Source organism: Colletotrichum graminicola (genome assembly GCF_000149035.1).
Source record: "Colletotrichum graminicola M1.001 genomic scaffold supercont1.43, whole genome shotgun sequence".
Lineage (NCBI taxonomy): Eukaryota > Fungi > Ascomycota > Sordariomycetes > Glomerellales > Glomerellaceae > Colletotrichum > Colletotrichum graminicola.
Window position 1 is genome coordinate 211,679 of NW_007361047.1, and position 22,937 is coordinate 234,615.

A 22,937-nucleotide genomic window follows, 5' to 3' on the forward strand; every position below is an offset into this window, starting at 1 on the left:
GTTGTCAGAGTCCTTCAGCAAGCGCCCCTCGTCTACCCAGTGTGCCTGGACAGAGTACATCCACAGTCGTCCACAGTGAACTGCGGCTAGGTTTATCCGGGCCTTGGTTTGGATTTCCGGCGCGAGTCCAGACCCTGGTCATCAGGATATGCGCTTAGCTCGTCTTTTGAGGGTTACTTAGGTTCGAAGGTCCTTGAAGAGGCGCTTAAAGGTATCTTACTACGCGGTTATCGACCTACCTGTGGCTTGGCGGCGTAGGGATAAATAGACCACCACCATTTTGAAAGTCTTCCTCATGATCCAGGAGGAGCGATGCAAGAGACATCTGGATTGCTGCTGAAGGTTTGGATGAAACGGTTCGCCACCTCCTAAACACCGTAGTCATTGAAGTTGAAGATGTCATACCGGCCTTTGGAATCACTTGAAATCTTGGAAATCGGAATACTTGCGCATGAATCACAAGTAAACAAGGGGACACCGCAAAATGAAGACTGGAAATAGTTTCACTTGCAGAGGAAATGCCACGGGAAAAGTGATGAAGTCATTTGGAAGTCTTATTCTGATATGTCTGAATGGTATCCTTCCGCTCATATTATATCATGATATTCGTCGTCTATGTACAAAAGAATGAAGAAAAAAAGGTAGCATTTATTTCACACGCGAAAGAGCAGCGGCCGACACGGCGGAGAAAATCTCCTCCTCCGCACCGTTCTCCAAGGGAAGCAGAGGTGACCGGACGGTGGCGTGCTCCAGAATCCCCCTTGCAACCAGCGCGTGCTTCAAGGCAACGGTGCCCTCCATGTGCGATCCCCTGTGGTAGACGGCCTTGGTCACGGGCAGCAGCTTGTCGTGGATCGCCCTCGCCTTGGGGTAATCCTTTGCCTTGCCGGCCTTGATCAACTCAATCAGCAGCTCGGGGGCGATGTTGCCGTATCCAACGAGCATGCCGTCTACATCGAAGGCGGTGTGCAGGAGGTACTCGTCGTGGCAGGTGAGGATCTGGAGATCGGGGCGCTCCTTGCGGATGACGGGAATTTCAGTGTCCCAGCGCCTCATGTTGCGGACACCGTTCTTCATGGCAAAGACACCCGGCAGTGCCGAGATGTCGAGGAGGGTCTGGAGGTTGTACGTCGCCTTGGTGTTGTCGGGGTACTGGAAGAGGATGAGGGGCAGGCCGCTGACCTCGTAAACTCTCTTGTAGCGGTCCTGCGGGGCACCGGGCTGGTAGCCGAACCGGAGCCAGCCGTGCGAAGGGTACAGCAGGCCAGCCGCGGCGCCGGCCTCACGGGCGCGCTTGGCCTCGAGGGCGGCGACCTCGGTTCCCTCGCCTGTGATACCCGCAATGACGGGGATACGGTTGTTGGTCGACTTGACGAAGGCCTTGATGACGGAGATCTGCTCTTCTTGCGTCAGGAAGGTGCCCTCGCCGGCGTGGCCGAGAACAACCAAGCCGGTGACGCCGGCGATGCTACCGAGCCAGGAGCCGAGGCGCTGGATGGCGTCGTAGTCTACACTGCCGTCTTTGTTGAAGGGGGTGATGGGGGCGGGGGTGAGACCGCGGAGGTCAAGGCCGACGTTGGAACCCATGTTTGTGTATGTGTGAGAGATGGTATTGTAATGAAAGGTAAAAGGTATGAAGAGTATGGAAAGCCTCTGTAGATTGTAATGATTGAATGTGTTGGTTGAGGTGAAGGTGAAGAAAGATCGATATGTGTGGTCTCGCCATGACCTGTTTTATAATACAATGAACTCTCGACTCGACCCCTCGTCGCAGTGACCTCGCGTCTAACAAAGGGCCGAATCGCGGCCATGAGCTCCGGAGAGCCTCAGCTTCTCCAAGACATTCATGGAGGGTATCGTTAAGTGCAATGCCTAGTGGCGAACTTCACGCAGTCTCCGCACGCTCTCGGCTGTCTGGAAATGTAGTTTCTCTTTTCCGGACGCCATCCGGACTCCCTTTTCCGGGCTGATTCCGGAACTGCGTTTGATGTGCAGGCCAAGTCTACTTAAACATACTACCCCAATGAGGGGGAACACTTGACCAATAGGTACATAACCGGCCAGCCGAAAGCGGGCCACGAGAGCCAGGAACCACAGGGCTGCAATTTCATCCCCATGCATTGGTTGTGCCATATTGGCTATAGTCCGGGAGCATGATGCATAGCGTACATAGAGAGTCGTACCACCACACCAACCAGTTCAACTGCGTCCTCGATATACCAGCTCGTTGACATTTCCATTATATCCGGTTGTTCCAAGATATTGAATCACTTGGAAGCGATACAAAGCGGCCCTCATGGGTTGAACAATTTCCGGTCGTAGTCCGGTAGCATGGAGGGCCATTGGTCATAAGACCGCCTTGTGGCTTTGCGCTAACGGGCTGTTCCATCCCCAGTGCCAAGTGTGTTACCCCAGATTTGTTTATACACTTGCCCCCGCAACTCCAGATTCAGCTGGGGAATTTGCTGGCGGATCCCATTCCCCAGAAAACGTGCCCACGTCTATTCTGATGAGAAGTCATCGGTTGCGCGCCCTTTAACTACAAAGACGAGCCGCGAGGATTTCCCATCTCTGGAACCTATACTGCCTCGTCCAGGATACCTCGCCACTTCGGGCTGTCGTCCATAAAACTTGCACACATCTGTTCAACGTCGTCGTTCGCATCAGTAGCCAGACAAGATGGCCGTTACGCGGACTTCTTCTGATCGCTCCGACATCGAGAATGTCTCCCCTGATAAGGAGGCCATCCGGCATGAAGAGTGTCAGATCCGTGGCGGCATGAGGCCCGAAGATGTTGAGTTCCTCGCCAACTTGCCCGAGGAGAAGAAGAAGAAGGCTGTCAGAAAGGTCGATGTACGTATCCTCGAACCCTTGGACCATCCCGTCAACTGCCTATGCACGGTCGTTGCAAGAATGCACATCAGCTAACTCTGCTGTCACTAGTACCGTCTCATCCCGATGTTGGTGCTTCTCTACCTGATGGCCTACCTTGACAAAACAAACATCGGCAACGCCAAGATCGAGGGACTGCTCGGCAGTCTCGGTATGACCGGCGTGCAATACAATGTTGCTGTCTCTGTCTTCTTCATCCCTTTTGTTTTAGCCGAAGTCCCGAGTAACATGGTTCTTCATCTCTTCCAGAGACCATCACTGTATATTGGCGGCATCGTTACGTGCTGGGGCATCGTTATGACGTGCAATGGCGTCGTTCAAAATTATGGTGGCCTGGTCGCGGCTCGGATCTTCCTCGGACTCTTCGAGTAAGTATAAAGACGTGAAAAGATGCAACGACTTGCAGAGAGATGCTAACGTGGTCGCGCAGAGCAGGTTTCCTCCCCGGTGCTATCCTCATCATCTCAAAATGGTATCTCCCCAATGAAACACAAACTAGAATTGCTCTTTTGTACACTTCCGCGGCGTCTGGAGGAGGTTTCTCAGGGCTGTTGGCCTTTGGAATTGCCAGGATGGACGGTGTCGGCGGCTATGAGGGTTGGAGATGGGTGAGTCCAAGCAAATCAGCATTCCGGTGCAAGTCTTCTAACAGGCCCAGATCTTCATCCTCGAAGGCTTGGCTACGGTCGCTATCGGAGTGGCGTGTTTCTTCTTCCTCATTGACTCGCCCTCTCTATCAAAATGGCTCGATGACGACGAGAAGCGATATCTCATACTCCGCCAGGAATCGAGGCGGGTCGTCCGACCGGACGAGTTCCGGGACAGCCACTTCGACAAGCAGGCGTTCATCTCTGTGCTGACGGATTGGAAGATCTACCTCTTGATCTTGGTCAACTGGTCCAACGCAGTGCCCAACTACGCCATGAAGTTCACAATGCCCCAAATCATCAAGAACATGGGCTACACCTCGGCCAACGCCCAGCTCCTGACGATCCCTCCGTATGCGGTCGGCGCTCTGTCGGCTTATGGCTTCTCCGTGTTTGCTGACCGCCACTCGTGGCGTATGCCGTTCATTGTTGGCCCGCAACTGTGCCTTGTTGTTGCCTTTAGCATCTTGTTTGCTAAATCCGCCGACATCAAGCACAACATTGCCCTCTGCTACTTTGCCGTGTGTCTCGCCTGCTTTGGGTAAGTCGCACTTCCGTCAGATGGCCTATTGCCAATGCAAGAAGTCGCGTAAAGCTAACTCGATCCTTTCCAGCATGTACCCAATTCTGCCGGGAGTCAACGCCTGGAACGTCGCAAACACGCCGAGCCCCACGAAGCGAGCCGTCAGTATCGGATTCCTGGTCTGCGTCGGTAACGTTGGCGGCCTTATTGGCAGCTACATCTACATCGACAAGGAAGCACCCAGATACCCCACTGGCTTTGGCACATCTTTCGCATTCGCCTCGGCCGGCATTGTTGCTGCCATTACGCTCGAGGTTCTACTGCATAGGCTCAACAAGAATAAGGCGCTTATTAGCGAGGAGGAGGTTAGGCAGAGGTATACCGACGAGGAACTTGACCGCATGGGAGAGAAGAGCCCATTGTTCAAGTATGCTATCTAGTCAGGGATCATGTTCTACGATATTTAGTTAGTGGAAATTTGAGTTGTTCTATTCACTGGTCATTGTCGAATCATAATGGTTGAGGGAGCGGTTTTGGAGTTTCTTGTTTTCTTGGCTCTCGGAAGACGGTCATGAGCACGGCAACATTTCAGCTTGCGTGAAGTCTTTCTGCCGTAACAAAGAAACAAATGGGCTTTGTGCTCAAAATGTACTACAAAGACGGCGTAAAGATGATAGGCCCCGGAAAGATCCGCTAAGTGATTGCAACTTGGGGAGTGTGCAACACATTCAAAACACCCCTAGGAGGTCCAGAACACAGCCTGTGTGCACTTGATGTAATCCGCAATTTTGCTCTCAGTCTAGCGTTGCAAGCCTTCTCGCACTAGCCGAAACCGTCATTGACATCCGTGGAGGATCGTTTGTATCATCACGGCCGGTTGGCCCAATGGCAAGGCGTCTGACTACGATTCATCGAGTCATCAGGAGATTCTGGGTTCGACCCCCAGGCTGGTCAAGAGAGTTGAACTTTTTGCCTGTTCTATTCTCGTACACAAGACTACGGCATGTCTAAGTTATTACAGGTACAGCGGACGGCGCCTTTTTGCCCTACTATTTGACCCAAGGTGTTGTTGTTCCGTGGTATTACGAACTAACAAGAGAGCTTAGAATAGGAAATGCAGCTATGCTAGAGTAGTGCGTTTCTCCACTCTTTCTTTCTCACCTGCCTTCATTTGCTTACATCTATTGAGCCACTAATAACCTAGTGGCTCGTAGATGGCTTTAAACGGTGGAAACTGCTTGAAAGCCTTAACCTTGGGCCCAATCATGGGCTCCATCCCATCTTCTGCCTTCTTTAGTGTCTCGCGATAAGCAGGACGCTCTGCAACATCCTTCAAGTACCTCAGGATGTTACTGTATTGCGACAGGTCCACGAGCGGGTAGAAACCGCGCATGGTGGTGAGGCTGCAGACGGTCATGATGTCCGCCGCACTCAGGTTCTGCCCGGCGAGCCATTTGTTGTTGGCCAACCGATCGTCAACCAACTTCAAGCAGCTGTGCATTTTGGCCTCTGCTCGCTTAGCGATGCCGCTTTCCGAGGCGCCCGCAAACACGAGAGTCATGCCGCGGAGAATTGCGGGCTGAAGGGTGCCATTAGCGAAATGGAACCACTCGAGATAGGGAGCGAAGTCGGCGTCGTCGGGGGTCCGTCGCAGCCTAGGTGCACCGGAACCGATCTTGGGGCCGTGGACCGCTAGAATGTACTCGATGGTGGCGGCCGATTCTGAGATCTCGACTGGTGGTGAAACCGTGGTGTCGCGGAAATACGGCGCAGTACCGGCGGGGTTCTGACGTCAATGATTAGTTGGCATAAACCCCTGGAGTGAGAACGTCTGCGGCACGCACCATGTCCTTGATCTCCTTGGGCGCGAGAGCAGAATTGGGATCGCGATCGCAGACGTGCAGATTGTAGGGGATTTGCAACTCCTGATGTAATTCGTTAGCGGCTGCTGGCACAGACTGGGCCGCGGCGGCTCACCTCCAACAACCACACAATCCTCTCGGATTGCGAGAGACGCATGTGGAAAACCTCAAGGGACATGATTGGCGAGTATTGCGTGAAATGTCCCGATCAGAATTTCGGTTGGTCGTGGGGGCCTGTTCTCAGTTATAAGACGGCTCGAGTCAATGTGACTTATTGCTCACTGTAGAAAGTTCACTAGGGGATTGATTCCACATGGCACCCTGAGGTATTTATATTTTCATTTTCAGTTTCGTTACGCCGACGTTGGAGGGGTCAGGATCAACGTTTATAAGGAGAGATGCGGTGACGGTTAGGGTTCTGGCAGGGATTTCGGAAGGGCCGGCGCGACTCGGAAGAGCGGCCACAACGTATCCTTGGAACACGCGGTTCACTTACGAGGAGCAACGGACATAAATGGACATAGACCGGATTGGGTCACCCGGGGTATACGTAGTAGAGAAGCAATGGGAGTTGAGAGGAGATGGCCGGATTTAAGGATTAATCGACCCTACAACCATCCCGTCCAGTGCTTGTGAAGCTGGGTAGCGATGTAAGCCGGGCATAACAACCCCTCAAGGGCTGCATCCATGGGAGGGTAAACTTCCTCCGATTTAATTGCGTGTTCAGACATGTCTTCAGGCCGCAGGTACATAAACTAGTAAGCTTTTGGACTGCATTAACGGTCTCAAATGCCAAAGATAGATGACAGGGATTAAGGCTCGGTGCTTGGATGTAATAATTGGTGATGAAGTGTGGCGTAGCCAGGGCCGCCAAGCAAGTCTGCAGCTTATTGCAAAATAAAGCCCAGCCTGTATGTCTACCCGCAGTTGTGGTTGTACGTGTATAAGCACATGCTCCGGATCTGAGACTAGTCAACTAGGTGGACAAAGGTGCTAAATTAGTAATAGTGAGTAGGTATGCACCATGGCTGTCCCCCAATCCCAAGGAGAAAGAAGGTTATGAGACCGCGTGATCGGTTAGCGCCATCTGGCTCACACGTAGATATACAAGTCTCTAGGTACGAGTATGGAATTCCAGTTTTCAACGAGGGGCACATGAAGGGAGGGGGCAGTGATGCTAAGAGGACACTGAACCCGGGGCTTGCCGGGATAAGGGGGGAGATGAGAGTTTAAGCCTCCCGAGGAGGACGAGTGACTGACTGGCTGGCCAACTTGTCTTTACCCCCTCCCCCGCATCCAAACGGCACTTCTGCGTGGACAAGGAGTTGGCGTGTTTGTTAGCTGCTCTCAACTGGACTGGTTGGGTTGTATGAAGGTCCCCTTAATAATCAGCGCCCTGGTCCCCTTTCCCCTCTATTCTGCCTGCATTGCTTTTCCGAGTCTATTTTCCCCCTTTACTCCAAGTTTTGCGCCTCCAGTCACACCACGCGCGCAAATGTACGCCCACAGACTTGAGTCTTCTGGTTTTAACAACTCCTGGCTATGACCCGCATACGGAAACGCTAGAGACGGTATTGGGCAAAGAGCACATGCTGGCTTCGCAGCGCCTCGTAGCATATTCGGGCAGTGTGGGGGCTAGAACCCTCCCCTCCCCTCCCTTCCCCTCCCTTCCCCTCCCCTACTCCGGAGAAACGGACTTGATTCAGTGGAACTGTCAGCAAACAGTCGTCGGAGGATTCGGATACTCGTTCCTTTTCATAGGATGGCAGACGCACCCACAGCGTCCACCGACGCTGGTCTCCGGGATGACGGCGGCCCTGGTGTACCCACTCCTGCATCAAACATCTCTCATCCCTCGCCGTCAAGTCTCCCGTTACCCAGTTCGGAGCGAAGGAAACGCAGTCTGCCAGAAGGCTCGCCCGATGACGGCCGGTCGTCTTCCGCAGCGGCCGTAGCGTCTGCCAACCGACGAAGGAGTCATAAAGTCAGCCGCGCGTGCGATTACTGCAAGGCCAAGAAGCTGAAATGCTCCGGCACCATTCCCTGCGATGTGTGCACGAGGAAGCGGCTTTCATGCATATATGATGCAAGCTACCGCCGGGGCAGGCCGCCGACCCCTCCCCCGGCAACCGGGACCCCTCGGCATTCAATAACCGGAGCGACACTGGCACCCTTGCTCTCTCCCATCGAGGCCCAAAGGTTTGTCGTCGCAACAACACGGGAGGCACTGCATGGGATTAGTAGACTAACCAGTCACAGAAGACCACTCCCCACCAAGGCACCCCTCCAGCTTCTGCCTCCTGGAGCCGCCTTCCCCGGCCTGGCCATGGGGACCGCTGCCCGTCCCTCACATCCCGAGTCAGGGGTTGTCCACCCGGATGCCGGGGGGAACGCCAGCTTTCCGCCGACATCCAGGGCATCGCCAGAAGTTGAGATGGCCGAGATCGAGGGCCAGTATTTTGACAACACGTCCAGCCTGTCGTTCCTTCACCGGGCCTGGAAGCGGCTCTCATCACAGAGATCTCACGGCAGCGGCGTTCCGGGGCATATGCCCAGCGGCATCGAGCAGCACCAGAAGCTCACGAGGGCAGGCGACAAGCCGTTTGAATCGCAGACCCTCGACCCCACCACTCTGCCTGACCGGGCCACGGGCTTGGGAATGATGCGGTTCTACTTCGACGTCTGCGTGGTGACATACCGTTGCTTGCACCAGGGGTACGTCTCTGAGTGGTTCGAAGCACTGCTTGCGAACGCGCAGAACAACCGTCCTCTGCATCGCGACATAGGGCACGCCAAGGCCGCCATCGTCATGGCGATCCTCGCCATCGTCACGCTGCGGCAAAGCAAGGTCCGGGGTGTTGGGTCGGAGCAGAGTTCCGATCTGCGGCGCAGCGACGCCTACTTCTGCGAGGCCCTGAACCTGACAGAGATGGAGGTCGGCCTGCCGAAGCTCGAGTCTGCACAGTCTCGCATTCTGCAGGGCCTCTACCTCCTCCAGACGACGCGTATGAACCAAGCTTGGTATGTCTTCGGAAGCATCCTCCCCATCGTCTCGGCGCTGGGTCTGCATCGGAAATCCGGGCGCAACAGGGGCAGCGGCGACAGGGATTACATCGTCTCGCAGTGCAGAAAGAGAACCTTCTGGGTGGCCTACACCATTGACAAATACCTGTCCGTCGTGTTTGGCCGCCCCCGGATGTACCACGACGACGACATCGACCAGGACTTCCCCGACTGCGTCAACGACGAAGAGATGACGACCCAGGGCAGGTCGAGGGACGAGCCCGAGATGGACTGCCACGTCGAGAGTCTCATCTTCCACGCCAAGCTCGCGCAGCTCATCGACGGCATCTCGCGCGAGGTGTACGCTATCAAGCACATACCTAAGCACGACCGCCTCATGGCAGCCCATGAATACGGCCAGGCCCTCCACCGGTGGCGCAAGTCGCTGCCGCACCATCTCGGCACAGTCCGGCCAATGTCGCTGATCCCATCGTTTCGACGGCAGAACACCGCCCTCAAGCTGGCGTACTGCCACGCCATCATGCATGCCAACCGCCCGTTCCTCCTGGGGATGGGGGCCTCCCAGAGCAAGCAGGGGTCTGCCCTGGAGGACAGCGTCGACGAGTGCATCAATGCCGCCAAGGTCGCGCTCGAGACCGTCGACGGGATGGCCAGCGACGGAACCCTGTTCCATGCCTTCTGGTGGACACCGTACGTGACGTTTTGCGCGTTGGCGGTCGTGTACGTGTGGGAGATCCAGCGGGGGCGGAAGGACGGCGAGAACGGGCTCTTTGAGCTCGCGGACCGGTGCCAGAACCACTTGACGGAAGCGACGGCGGCCGAGAGCCCCGGTCGCCGATATAGCGTCATTCTCGAGGAGCTCCGGCAGGAAGCCAAGTACCATTCCAACGTGCCCGTGGGACGCGACCAGCGGCACGCGACGGAGCAGACGGACCGCGGCGGGGGCGCCCAGTCGGTGCAGATGGACGACGACAACAACAACGACAACAACAACAACAGCGCGAGACACCCGGCGCCGCCAGCCGACATGGGCGAAGTCTTCCAACAGCAGGGGTTCGAGAGTATGACGAACCTCTTGAGTGGCTGGGAGACGACGGACTGGCTCGACCTCGACTCTTCGGTACATCAATTTCTACAAAAGATCTAAAGGGACGGGAGAGAGAGAAAAAAAGCTGATCAATCGTTCCCCAGGCCTTTGCAACATTCCCCAATTTCGACGGGTCGCCAGGCTATTGGATGCCGGACGTCTAGAAGGAGTCATGATAGGCGCGCACCGCAAGTTTTTCCCGGTAAAGATACGGTTTCTTCTGTATTGAGATAACCCAGGACATTTGAATCCTTTTTTGTTATTATTCTTCTTCTTCTTTTCACCATAACAGCTTTATAAGACGATGAAGAGATAAAGGGATGATCAAGATACGAGGTGGTGAAAAGACGAGGACAGGAGGGACGAGGAGGAATTGTATGGACCGGCCAAGTCGGTCTTACGGCATGGACGAGGCGCTGGTCGATCGGATAGCCGGAATTGGTGGAGAAAAGATTATTCGCTCTTCATCCATATCGGCCGTCAACTGCCTATTATGTGTATAGGCCCGAGCAGATCCTTTGGACGCGATAATCTATGCAATACTTCAAATCCAGGGATATCCCCCCTCTCCAAGACGATCTTGGACTGAGACGGCCTTATACTCTCCACCGGCGCGGGAAAATCTCCCGTTGGTGGCATCCATCAGCCATCGGCCGCAGATTTACCCTAGCAGATTACCCAGCCATGGATCGGCGACACCACGATATCGGGCGCACATGGGCCTGGGGTGCATGCTGCAAGGGTCTGCCTTAATCATGTTACACTACACAGCGGCACCCCGCCAACCACGACTTACAACACGTCGGCCTCTTCCTTGCGGGTGGCCAGTTGTGAGTGCCGAAGGAGGGGGAAAAAGCTTTTTTCAGAAAGCCGGACGAACAGGTTCCCGCTTCCCTATTCGCTTAGACGAAGCTTGAAGTGATTTCCTCCTTGGCTTGGCTAACCGGCTAAATAGATGATGATGGAGTCCCCCTCCTTGTCAACATGACCCTGGGAGGAAGAGCAACAAGATGATGGAGGGGTTGCACAAGGAGCCCTACGGTCTTTTAATAATTGTTCAAACATGACGAGAGGGGAAGATATATAAATGTTGCTAAGAGCCAGCATCCCCGGTCTCTTTTGCAACCAAGCTATCGTCAAACCAAGATATAGCTCTGACAAGCAGGGGAGAGAGAGAGAGACCAGCAACTCGTACCAGCAAGGCCCTGCAGCAACCGGGCACCACCACCGCGAGCCATGAAGTTCAGCACGATCCTCTCCGCCATAGGGCTGGCCGTCTGCGCCGGCGCCGCTTCGCTGCAGCAGGTCACCAATTTCGGCTCGAACCCCAGCGGCGCCAAGATGTACATCTACGTCCCGGACAAGCTGGCGGCCAACCCTCCCGTCGTCGTGGCGATCCACTACTGCAGCGGAACGGCCCAGGCGTACTTCACCGGCAGCCCCTACAAGGGCCTCGCCGACCAGAAGGGCTTCATCGTCATCTACCCCGAGTCGCCGTACTCCGGCACCTGCTGGGACGTCTCGTCCAGGGCGACCCTCACCCACGAGGGCGGGGGCAACAGCAACTCCATCGCCAACATGGTCAAGTACACCTTGAACAAGTACAACGGCAACAAGGCCAAGGTCTTTGTGACGGGCTCCTCGTCCGGAGCCATGATGACGGTAAGCGCCGCCGCCCGCCCGCTCGCTGTGCTGTGTTTAAATGTCCGCTAACAAACCGGTAGAACGTCATGGCCGCCACGTACCCCGACCTCTTCGCCGCCGGCATCGTCTACATGGGCGTCCCCGCCGGCTGCTTCTTCACCAACTCGGTCAACGGCTGGAACAGCACCTGCTCGCAGGGCAAGTCCATCGCCACGCCGCAGCGCTGGGCGCAGTGGGTGCACGACGCCTACCCGGGCTACTCGGGCTCCCGCCCCCGCATGCAGATCTACCACGGCAGCGCCGACGCCACGCTCAACTCGGCCAACTACAAGGAGGAGATCAAGCAGTGGTCCGGCGTCTTCGGCTACAACCCGGACAAGCCCCTCACGTCCTCCCAGAACGCGCCCGTGGCCAACTACCGCACCGACGTCTTCGGCGACCACCTCACGGGTGTCTGGGCCAACGGCCTCGGGCACAACGTTCCGATCCGGGGCGCTGACGACATGAAGTTCTTTGGGTTGTAAAAGGCGGTGGGTGGGGGAGGGGCAGAGCGGATATCATGTCGGGTTTCGTCTTGTACATATTTGATCTCGAACATACTGGGCTTAGACGCCAGGTCCACGACGACGACACATATAAGCTAGCATTCTACCCTTTGGCAGACCGCTAGGGTCAGCGTATACTATCTAAGCATGTGAATCATACTCGCATCACACGGGGGTCTAGATTCTCCGAGACAAAAAACTAGTGGCACGCTATTGACACGACTAAATTCCCCTCCGTGGCAGTCTTATCAGAGGAAAGCGCTGGGTTTGGCCATCAAGGCTTGCATTGCATACACGCAAGGATGAGAAGGGAGGTCAAGATACAAACGCTGCCTGGTCTCTGGCCGCTGTCCCACCGTTGAAAACGCATTTGCATATAAGTCAAAGTCCAGACAGGAAAAGGGAGACGGCTTTTCTGAAACTCGGGGTCTCGCAACAACGCTCTGCCCCATGACAGGAATCCACAAAGCAGCTTAACTGAGCAGCTTCGAGGAATACGTAGAGTCGACTCCGAGGCATTGATTAGTCTGTGTGTGTGTGTGTGTGTGTGTGTGTGTGTGTGTGTGTGTGTGTAGGATGAGAAGTCCGGGCTTTGCGAGCACAGGCGGCGGGATTTGCATCGTTCGAACTCTTAAACGACGACGGACATGAATGACGTCAACACTAGACTGACAGTACACAAACGCAGGGTGTTGAATGAAGCGTGATGGGTAACAGAGTCGGGGGTTGCCCAGAAGGGCACTTTGAAAATGGGCTTATATCACCGAGGCACACAGTCAGACAACCAAGGCAAAGTCGGAGAAGCACAATGCGTAAGGAAGCAAATCAGTTTTCCATTTCGTCGTCATATTGTACGGCACAAAAGCCAAAAATAAAAATAAAATAAAAAGTGTTGAAGTTATATATACCAAGAAATCAGCCCCGGGCACCAAATGGGGGGGGGCACCCAAGGGCTTTTTGATCAGCCACACCTCCCTTTTTCTTTCCGCACAGGGCCGCTCCGACCACAGAGCCTGGAACGGCACACGCTTCCTTCCCGCCTCAGGGCCTCTTTACTGCAGAGCCGAGACCACGGCGTTGTAGGCAGCCTTGGGGTTCCAGTTGGCGTCGAAGAGGAGCGGGTTGTTCTGCGCGCGCCAGCTGTCGGGGTCGCGCACGCCCCAGACGGTGATGCCGACGCACTGCGGCACCTGCAGACAGGCGCGGGTGACGGCCGAGTAGTCGTTGGAGCTGGCGCCGACGATGTCGAGCTCGGTGATGGCGACCTCCTTGACGCCGCTGCCTGCGAGCGTCTGTAGCGCGCCGAGGGCGTTGCCGCCCTGGTTCGCCTGGAGATGGGCCTGGGAGCCTGTTTCACTTGTCAGCCTTTGGCCGTCTCCACCCCTCTAAACTTATGAAACCGGTATGGAAGAGGTGAAGGGAACGAGAGGAGCGGGGGACAGAGGGACGCCAGACTTACCAATGCCATCAATGGGGATGCCCTGGCCGATCCACTGCTTGACCTTGCGGGCCATAGCCTGCGTCTTGGCGTAGCTGGCCTGGTCAAGGTTGTAGTCGTTGATGTACAACTTGGCGTTGGGGTCGGCGGCGCGGGCGGCGCGGAAGGCAATGCCGACAAAGTCCTCGCCCAGGACCTGGGAGAAGACGGACGAGCGGAGGTTGCCGCTCTCATCAAAGATCTCGTTTACGACGTCCTACGCAGCATAATCAGAAAACAGGGCTTCTCCTAGCAGCAGCAGCACTCCTGTATCCCAAGCGGGGCCTCCCAAGCGGGAGGGCCAGGGGAACAAAAGACAAAAACTCACCCAGGCGTAGATCTTGCCCTTGTACCGGCCAACAACAGCGCTAATGTGGTCCTGGATGGTCTTGGTAAGGGTGGCCTTGTCCCTGATGTTCTGGACATAACTGGCGAGCTGGGAGTGCCAGACCAGAGTGTGGCCGCGGACTAGCTTGCCGTTCTGCTGGGCAAAGTTGACGAGGTAGTCCGCTCCCGCCCAGTTGAACTGGCCGTTGTTTGGCTGGATCTGGTCCCACTTCATCGAGTTCTCGGGCGTGAGCTGGCCAAAGTCGGCGTTGATGATGGCGGCGTTCTTGCCGCTCGTCAGCCGGCCCTGGTCGCTGCAGGTGCCAAAGTACTTCTTGCCCTTGGCCTTGATGAGCCGGTCGACGCTCTGCGCGGCCTGGCGCTGCTCGAGACCTCCTTCAAGCGGGGCCGCGAGGACAGTGATGGGCGCCAGCAGGCAGACGAGGCTCATGGAGAACTTCATGGCGAGGACACTGGGGGGGGGGGGGCTGAGGTTGGCTTGGCTGATGGGACAAAAGTGCGTGAAAGAGTAAGTGGATTGGCTTTGGTCGCTGAAGAAACAAGCCTCTGCCAAGAACTGACGGGTTGTGCCAAACCTCGGGCGGCCTTTATATGAGTTCGGAAATCGCCTTGCAAGCAAAGGCGGAGGAGGTTCTATAACCCATAACAGGAGAAACGCAAGAACAACCTCGAATGACGGATCCATCCCTCCATACGATACATCACCTCGACCATAGTTTTTCCGTCCTCTAGACATTGCTCAAGGCGAAGTGAGGCGTTCGTACTCATACAGACAAGGATCGCAGCCCACTGTGGAAGTCGGACTTCGGTGGTAACAGGCCGTGATGGCACACAAAGGTACCATGGATCAACCCAAGGGTCCCCCGTTCAGGTACCGGCAAATTGGCAACAAAGCCGTCAACGTCCCCAGTTTGCGGAAGAATAAGCACGGGGGGGGGGGGGGGGGGGGGTCGCGGCCGTCTAGTTAGTGATCATGTGCGTGGACTACACGGTACAACCTCAAGAAAAGGAGAGTAGGGCGGAGTTGAACGGTTCAGCTTGCGTTACAATCTGATGTCCCCTAGATAGTGAGCCCGACTACAATACACTGCGGAGCACGAAGAGCTTTAGTCTGGTGGTATAAATATTATAGAAGCTATGGCTATTTCGGTTATAATTGGGTTTACCAGGGCCTACCACGCTGAACCAAGGTGCCTTGCAATATCATGGCACTAGTAGCATCCGCGCGCGTCCATTCCCAGTGTTACTGATATGAGATTAAGCCGCCATGGGTCGTCAACAATACCTAGAGGAAACCGGAGATTTCTATTCATGAAGGCTTCGGGCGATCATAGTTCTGTTGTGTCGTGTAATATCCATACGTAATACTTTCTCTTGGGCATACTGCATCAACTAGTACGAGCTGACAGGAGACAGTTTGTCTGTTACTTAATCCCCGTTCGCCGAGATGGCCTCCTCAGTGGGTGCCAACTACTCATCGAGTTTTAACCTATTACCATAAAAGATACTGGAGTGGCGAAGTTCCACATTACTACGTCTGTGCTCGGGGGGGGGGGGGGGGGGGGGGCGGCGGCCGGCTGAATGCTGAACGGGTTCGTCCTTTGGGCCAAATGCGACAGCGGCATTAGCCAGACGAGTTTCTCCGAATGTGCTGGCTTGGTCAAAGGATAAGGATAAATTGCGAGCTCCGCGTTAAGAGAGGCTTACAACAATGACTGGCTATGTATTAGGCGGGGATCCGAGTATTGCGAACGCGCGAATTATCCGAGCCTGTAAATGCTCCCCCGCCTCCCCAGCTGCCGAACCAATGTTTGTGACAACGTCAGGGGAACGACTGGTGCAATGTACACCAAGGCATCGATCACTCCCCTGTGGTGTGCATTTAAGCCTATACTTCCGTGTTTGCGAGAGATGGAAGTTTAGATGAATGTCCCTTGTGGACCGGATTTGCTCATCTCCCGCTTCACCCACTGGTTAGGTGCTGTGTCAGATGACCAGATCGCTGGATGAATCCCGGACAAATAAGCACCAATCGAATAACTGGTCTAACCATGCGGCCAAGCAGGGACCGATTCCTGAACGGGCATCGCGCACCGGCATTGAGGCAGCCATTTCTGCGCCAATACCTGCGGTCCATTTACCGTATTGTATTCCGCTTGGCCGAGGAACAGTGTAGTTGGGGCTTCTAGAGTGTGGCCCAACTCGCTGTTCTGCCGTCATGTCGCCTATCCGGCTGGGAATATTCGACAGATTCGTATTGTGCATCTCGCCCATAATTGTCGTCTTTTGATTCTTAACCAAGAAACTCAGGATACGGCGCTGTCGATGAGGTCTCCGACAAGGCTCTTGATGGGTTTGTACACTTGGTCCTCGTCGTCGTTGCCAGGCGGGGGAAACACCTTGACTCGTCCCTCAGAGAGCACGAATCCGCCGCAAGCGATCTTGGTGACCCTCACCCCAGGATGGAAGAGGTTGAGGGCGAGATGTTTGTCCAAGTAGGCACCCAGGGCGCGCAGAAACGGCTCCGGCTCTTTGCCGTTGCCCTCTTCGATCCATCCCCAACCCTCGTCGGCCTTGCCGCCAGCCAGTCGCTTTCTCTTTCTCTGATCGCCCTCGTATCCTTGGCTGCCTGGTTTCCGCTTGGTAGTTTCCGCAGGGTTTGCGACACCCTGGCCTTCTTTGACGAACCTCCGTAGCTCCTCAGCCGGAATGATGACATCTATCGACTTGATCCCTAGCCCTTCTAGTTGCTGGTCTTCGTTTCCCTCGGAGGTGTCGGGAGGTGGTACGTAGAAACCCAAAGTCAAGACCATGTCTTTGGCCAACGGGCCTTGCGAGGGGAGCCCGGCGTCTTGGATCCACCTCTCCCACGCAGATGTGAGGCTTTTTGTGCCCAGGCGCATAGAACTGATGCGGCAGTCGAAGGTGCTTGAGAGGAAGTCCACGATGAGGCTTTTCAGGGGCCCCGGCATGCGCAAGAGAAGCAAAGGCAGATTCAGAAAGCGGTTGTCCTCATCCGAGCTGTCATTGCCGAGAAATCCAGGTATCTCGAGTTTGTTGGCAGCCAGTCCGTCCTGTCGCGTATCCTTTGTCTTGTCGGAAAGTGCCGGCAGCAGCACAGCTGTGCATAGCGCGTTCTCGTATTTGATTTCGAATACCAGGCCCCTCCTCATGAGGTCCATATTGCTGTCCGCCACTTCCCCGCCTAGGTCTTGACTGAGGTCTGCATCTGCATCGAGTGCGCCGCCGAGCAGGGCACCAAGACCGACCCAGCGGATGCCGACCCTCTCGAGGGGCCCGGCGCGTCCAAGTGAGCTGTCGCTACCTTCCAGACCTACTTGCACGCCTCTCACGACGTCTCCCACGAGCGTGTCGCGCAAGCGTTGCGAGAGCGTCTGTAAGCGGGGAAAGGTAAGGGCATTGGCGCCGACGTAGAGGGGTGATGCGCGATGGGTGGAGAAGGTTGTGTTGAAGAAGGGCGGCGGCGGCTCACGATCAGCCAGGGAAGAGGGAGACGGACTCTCGGGCTGCGGTCCGGGATCGACATCTGACGCGCGTTTGCGACCGCGCGGAGGCATCGCGGTGTTTTGCGTAGCAGGTCAGTTCGACAGATTTGACGGTAGTTATTGGAAGATGTGGCTGATTTTGCGCAAGAGCGTGTGGTGGTTGAGGCGGAACTTTGACGCGTGAAGGTTCTATAGCCGACAGTGTAGAAGGGTGGACAACGGTCGGTTTGAATTGCTGGGCGAGGAATACGCGTCAGATCGAGTATTAACAGGGCGATTTGATGGGACGCGGCGCAGAACAGGGCGGGTTGTTCATTGTCGAAGGTAAAGATGGATGTGAAGATGGGAAATGTCTAAGTTGGGAGCGGAAGTGGCACCAGCTGACAGTAGCACTCGACGGGACCGGCCCCCGGCGTAAGTAGCCACTTACCCCCCCCCCCCCGGAGCTGGTACCGTATTGCCGGCGATTGAATGTCACTCGGGCCAAATACGCCGGTATCCTCATGCATTATGAATACGTCGCCGATGAAGGGTGTGGGGGCAGAGACTGGGGCATCGTGATTGAGAGCCATCTATGACACTCGCGATCTGGATTCCAGTATCAGGGTATACTATTGACTTCCGTCGGCCTAGCCCCGATTTCGGAATGCATGCTCAAGGTATTTTGCATTTCCGCGGTGGAGTAGTAGGATGCAAGTCACATTGGGGAGCTTGATGATGCGTCACACAGTATCAGCGTCAGGTGTTTCCTCATTTTCGATCCCAAGCCCATCATAAGTGTCTGGGCAAGCCATAATGCGCCAGGATTTTTTTTCATATACATCATACAGAACCGCTTTTCTAGCCTTGAGATGCTGCCAACGAAAAAAAAGAAAAAGAAAGAAAAAAACATCTAGAGAACCCCCAAGTAGAATTGACGCCGAGATAAATGCCGCTTAAAAACATCCATATCCGTTTGTAGATACCGTATGTGCAGTTGTACTTGGTGTAACGATCCGTGTCTTAAACGCCGACACAGAAGCCGAAAGAGCCGTCAAACACATCGTTGACGTTGAAGCCGGGGGGGTTCGCTCTCATGGAAAGGAGATCGTCAATGGTGGGAACCTGATTGCTCTCGTAGAACTTGAGGAGGTTCTCCATGTCCTCATCGGTGAGATCACAGAACTCGTTCCAGTCGTATTTGTTGCTGACCTTGATCATCCTGCCAACTGTCAGTATGGTTCAAGACGGGTTTTCATCGAGCAGGGAGGGGGGACGCACCATCCCATCCGCTTGGGGCTCGCCTCCGGATCGGGAGCCATCTTGCGCAACTTGGCGCGTAGGGTGCCAATAGCCTCGATGGCGTTGCCGGCGTTCTTGGGGAGCGACTTGGCGATGTGCCGGCGGATAATAGCGGCCAGCCTGGGACCCTTGCCGTTGGTGCTGACCATGATCTGCAGCGGGCCGTCACGGTGGACGCTGCCGAAGTAGAAGTCGCATTCCGGAGGCACGTCGGCAATGTTGGCGGGTATCCTGCGTTCCTTGCACAGCTTCCAAATGGTTGTGGAGGCGGCGGGGTCGTCAATAGCGACGAGAACCATGTCTGCGCCGTCGAGATCGGTCGGTTCGAAGAGGCGATCGACATGGGTGACTTGGGCGCTCTCGACTCGGTGGGCTACCTCGGGATTGAGACCGGAAGCCGGGCAGACAACGGTAACTTTGGCGTCGGCGTCGAGACAGTTGAGAATGCGGCCGGCGGCGACCTGTGGATAGGAAGATGATCAGCATCGGAAGCGAGCCTCGTCGCAGAGTCGGGGAGAGGGGAGATGATGGAAGCAGCGGTTACATACCTCGCCGCCACCGACAACCAAGACCTTCTTGTCCTTAATCCGCCAGGCCAGAATGAGACTCCCGCCACGCCGGACCTCGGGGAACTTGTTCGTCTTTGTTTTTTCGGTCATGATGTGGTACAACGGGGGAAGTTTGGTCGAAGATGCACAAGTCTAGTTGATGACGGACTTTTTTATTTGGAGGAGCACCGAGAGAGGTAAAGATAGAGGTAGAGACAGGTACGTATCTATCTGCAGCGGTAGACGATAAGGAGCAAACGCGGCCGATAAGGCCGGAACCCCTACAAGCCTACAAGATGAGGGGCGCACTGACGATGTCATGGCGGTCTGCGCAATAAAGAGATACTTCTGTTTAGCTTGGGGATTAGGGTAGATGCTATGTACTACTATATCTGGCGGCACGGAAGCTGCCCCGCCTCTACCCAGTCAGTGGGTCTTGTTACCCATCTCTCTCGCCTAGAGGGCACTTTAGCGCTCCCTCCAAGCGTCTAATGCCGCAACTCCCGCCGAAAACGTTGCTGTCCCAGCCCCTGTTCCTGCGCTGTTGCTGCTGCTGTCGGTGCTCCCCGGCAGGGATTCGCCCTGCCGGGCTGCGCGCGGGAACATACAACTCTGGAACCTGAACTGGAACTCGACCAACCAACCAGCTAATCAACCAACCCAGCACGAACTTCCACAGAAGAGGACGAACCACCACCACCACCACCATTACCACGACCACGACATTGCACACCTATTCGTAGAGTACGGAGGACTAGCATCTTCCATCTCCGACCGATCCGATCCGATCATCGAGTGCGGTTCAGGCCCCCCCCGTCACCTCCCTCCGTCTCCGTCCTTTCACGATCCTCCTCACCGCGGTTTGCCCTTCTCCCCGAGCCCTCGCCCCCCCGGTCTGTCCTCACCGCCGCCCACTTGGCCCGCCGATCATCGTCGCCCTCCCTATTTGATGGTCTCGTAGCTATCGTCTCACTTTCACCATGTCCGGCCGCAAGCTGGGAGGCGGCCGCATCTTGGGCAGCGGTAAGGGCCTCGCCCCTCCTACGCCTCCCGCCGTCCAGGGCCATCGACGTACCCCGAGTCCCTTTGCTCCCTCCGAGAGCACCCTGTCCATAAACTCGTCCTCAGCCTCTCCCCCAGTCTCGAGCCCCCTGCCCGACTTTGCCCAGGATCTTGCCTCAAATGTCAGCCTCGGCGGGCCCTCGACCACTGCCGCCCAGAGCTCCAAGCTGGTCTGCCCCATATGTGACGACGAGATGGTCAGTCTGCCTGCCGCCTTCCCCGTCATCGTGACCTTTGCTGACGCCCGCGAGCAGTTGACCTTGCTTCAACTCAACAGGTGAAGACTGCCGACCATCTTGCCGACGCTGAACTCTAGTCTCTGACACACCCCCTTCTCAGACACATCGACGACAACCATCAAGAATTGCCCGAGATCGAGCAGGATGAGGTCCGCACCTGGTTCGACAAGCAGGTCCTCAAGGCGAAGCGCTTCCAGCCGCTGTCCATCATCAACCAGAAACTCCGAGGCCTCGACGTCTTCGAATCAAACGAGTCCATGCCCATTGCCGCGCCCACAGTGACCAAACTGGTAGAAGGCCCCATGGACCCCGACGAGCTCATCACCAGGTCCCATTGGCAGCGCCAGACGAGCAACGACCGATGCACCGATCCTACGTGCCCCAAGGGACTCGGTGCCGTCAACGGGAGCATAAACTGCCGTAACTGCGGGAGGCTTTTCTGCGAGGAACACACCATGTACCAGATGAGGCTGTCGAGGGCCGCAAAGCACGATCCTGTGCGCGGCTACTGGGTCAGAGTGTGCGAAACGTGCTATAAGTCGAGGGATGGCTACAACGACCACAACGGTGTCCTGGTTGACCACACGTCGGCCTTTACGGAAATCCGGCGCAAGAGGGTCGAGAGGCAGAACCTCGAAGTGGCGAGGCTGGAAAAGCGTTTGACCAAGTTGACGCAGCTGCTTGCGAACGCGCCCCAAGATGCCACAGCCAACGGCGGCGGGAATCTGCTCGCACCTGTAGCCACGCTAACCGGCCAAAAGAACCAACGGAAGCTGCTGGAGCAGTCGGTCGTGACCTGGGAAGACGACGCTTCCGTCACGCAGTGCCCGTTCTGCCAGCAAGAGTTCGGGTCCTGGACGTTTAGACGACACCACTGCCGGATATGCGGCCGCGTGGTCTGCGCCGATCCGCTCACAGGCTGCTCGAGTGAAGTGGGCTTGAGCATAGCCAATCGTGAGTCTCATCCTAGGGGGCCATCAGGAGCACCAAGCTCAACAGTTCCAGCGACGAACCCGGCAACGGAAAAGCCCCCGACGACAGCGCAGCCCGGCCAGCTCAGCATCGACGTCCGCATGTGCCGTGAGTGCAACCACACGATATTTTCGAAGCGCGATTTCGCGGCGACCCTGTCCTACAAGCCTCCAGACCAACGCGCCTACGAGACGCTTCGTCAGTTCGAACGCGGCATTCGCCAGCTTATGCCCATATTCCAGCGGACCCTGTTGGCATTGCAGCCAGAATCCGAGGACGGGTCAGAACTTTCGAGGCCGCCACCGACCCACGCCCAGATCCAAGAGGCGTCCAAAATACGCAAACGCCTCACCGATGCCTTTACAAAGTACGACATGGCCGCGCGCCGTCTGCGCGACATGAAGACGAAATCCAAGACTCAGCTCCGTCTGCAGCAGGCCGTCTACGCAGCCGCCTCCTCATTTCTGCACACGCACATGCTGACGCTCAAATCTGTTCCGCAAATCCTCCGGTCTCGGTCGTCCCAGGCATCCCGCCTCCGGACGCTCCAGTCGGGCAGCATCAACGGGTCGTCATCGTCCCTGCACCTGTCGCCCCTCCGCAATCAGGAGCTCGCCGAGTCGGAAACGGCGAGCCAGGCCAGCGAGACCAGCACCGCCGTGTCGGCGCTGGAGACGGAGGAGAAGGAGGCCCGCGAGCGGCTGGTGGTCCTCGAGGAGCAACGCTTCATGGTGCAGCAGATGGTGGACAACGCACGGGACGCTCGGCGGTTCGAGGAGGTCAGCGCGCTGACACGCAACGTGGAGGAGCTCGACAGGGAGATCGAAAAAGCAAAGAAGAACGTCGGCGGCGTCGAGGAACGGTGGGAGGGTCTATACGCGTCCGGCCTGGCGCGATGAGCAAGTGGCAGAAAGGGGAAGGGGGGGGAGGCAGCTACCATAATTGTATCAACACTCTAGGAGCAGCAGCATTGCAAGGCGTTCAAGGACAATAAGGGGGCGAGATGATGGGATTTACATGCGGGAATTCCCGGCTTTCCCTCACGGCGGCAGGCGAAGCGTTCAACGTCTTGACGGCATGCCTTTCTTTCTTTAGTTTTTTAATCTCTTTTTAATTTTATTCTTTTTACATTTTTCACGTTTCTCTATTTCAGGACACGGCAGCACGGATTTCGCTCTATGGGAGTGAGCAACCACCTCGAATTCGGGGGTTTCTTAATTTCTTTTCTTCCTCCCCCAAGTCTTGATGGAAAAGCCCAACTTGAAGGGGATGATGTGTGT

General features: G+C 56.0%; 9 protein-coding genes and 1 non-coding gene across 10 annotated transcripts; 5 read left to right on the forward strand and 5 right to left on the reverse strand.

Annotated features, from left to right (window-relative positions):
• Positions 1–648: 648 nt before the first annotated feature.
• GLRG_08909 (dihydrodipicolinate synthetase) lies at positions 649–1,587 on the reverse strand (the record flags this gene model as incomplete). Its single annotated transcript, XM_008099594.1, has 1 exon — positions 649–1,587. The coding sequence occupies one exon, from the start codon at positions 1,585–1,587 to the stop codon at positions 649–651; it is 939 nt and encodes a 312-aa protein (XP_008097785.1).
• Positions 1,588–2,679: 1,092 nt separating this feature from the next.
• On the forward strand, positions 2,680–4,502 carry GLRG_08910 (major facilitator superfamily transporter; the record flags this gene model as incomplete). The annotated part of the gene is made up of 5 exons (XM_008099595.1): positions 2,680–2,853; positions 2,944–3,260; positions 3,323–3,500; positions 3,551–4,080; positions 4,154–4,502. The coding sequence occupies 5 exons, from the start codon at positions 2,680–2,682 to the stop codon at positions 4,500–4,502; spliced, it is 1,548 nt and encodes a 515-aa protein (XP_008097786.1).
• A 431-nt stretch (positions 4,503–4,933) lies between these two features.
• GLRG_13216 lies at positions 4,934–5,016 on the forward strand. Its single transcript has one exon. It is a non-coding gene; the product is annotated as a tRNA-Arg (tRNA).
• A 238-nt stretch (positions 5,017–5,254) lies between these two features.
• GLRG_08911 (glutathione S-transferase domain-containing protein) lies at positions 5,255–6,102 on the reverse strand (the record flags this gene model as incomplete). The annotated part of the gene is made up of 3 exons (XM_008099596.1): positions 5,255–5,848; positions 5,907–5,987; positions 6,040–6,102. 3 exons carry the CDS (start codon positions 6,100–6,102, stop codon positions 5,255–5,257), a joined length of 738 nt encoding a protein of 245 aa, XP_008097787.1.
• Positions 6,103–7,686: 1,584 nt separating this feature from the next.
• Positions 7,687–10,095, forward strand: GLRG_08912 (fungal specific transcription factor domain-containing protein; the record flags this gene model as incomplete). Its single annotated transcript, XM_008099597.1, has 1 exon — positions 7,687–10,095. One exon carries the CDS (start codon positions 7,687–7,689, stop codon positions 10,093–10,095), a length of 2,409 nt encoding a protein of 802 aa, XP_008097788.1.
• Positions 10,096–11,271: 1,176 nt separating this feature from the next.
• GLRG_08913 (PHB depolymerase family esterase) lies at positions 11,272–12,203 on the forward strand (the record flags this gene model as incomplete). The annotated part of the gene is made up of 2 exons (XM_008099598.1): positions 11,272–11,697; positions 11,760–12,203. The coding sequence occupies 2 exons, from the start codon at positions 11,272–11,274 to the stop codon at positions 12,201–12,203; spliced, it is 870 nt and encodes a 289-aa protein (XP_008097789.1).
• A 1,073-nt stretch (positions 12,204–13,276) lies between these two features.
• On the reverse strand, positions 13,277–14,491 carry GLRG_08914 (glycosyl hydrolase family 10; the record flags this gene model as incomplete). The annotated part of the gene is made up of 3 exons (XM_008099599.1): positions 13,277–13,572; positions 13,684–13,918; positions 14,030–14,491. 3 exons carry the CDS (start codon positions 14,489–14,491, stop codon positions 13,277–13,279), a joined length of 993 nt encoding a protein of 330 aa, XP_008097790.1.
• Positions 14,492–16,355: 1,864 nt separating this feature from the next.
• GLRG_08915 (uncharacterized protein) lies at positions 16,356–17,627 on the reverse strand (the record flags this gene model as incomplete). Its single annotated transcript, XM_008099600.1, has 1 exon — positions 16,356–17,627. The coding sequence occupies one exon, from the start codon at positions 17,625–17,627 to the stop codon at positions 16,356–16,358; it is 1,272 nt and encodes a 423-aa protein (XP_008097791.1).
• Positions 17,628–18,557: 930 nt separating this feature from the next.
• GLRG_08916 (siroheme synthase domain-containing protein) lies at positions 18,558–19,495 on the reverse strand (the record flags this gene model as incomplete). Its single annotated transcript, XM_008099601.1, has 3 exons — positions 18,558–18,756; positions 18,816–19,297; positions 19,385–19,495. The coding sequence occupies 3 exons, from the start codon at positions 19,493–19,495 to the stop codon at positions 18,558–18,560; spliced, it is 792 nt and encodes a 263-aa protein (XP_008097792.1).
• Positions 19,496–20,364: 869 nt separating this feature from the next.
• Positions 20,365–22,556, forward strand: GLRG_08917 (FYVE zinc finger; the record flags this gene model as incomplete). The annotated part of the gene is made up of 4 exons (XM_008099602.1): positions 20,365–20,643; positions 20,701–20,723; positions 20,786–21,639; positions 21,691–22,556. The coding sequence occupies 4 exons, from the start codon at positions 20,365–20,367 to the stop codon at positions 22,554–22,556; spliced, it is 2,022 nt and encodes a 673-aa protein (XP_008097793.1).
• Positions 22,557–22,937: the final 381 nt, after the last annotated feature.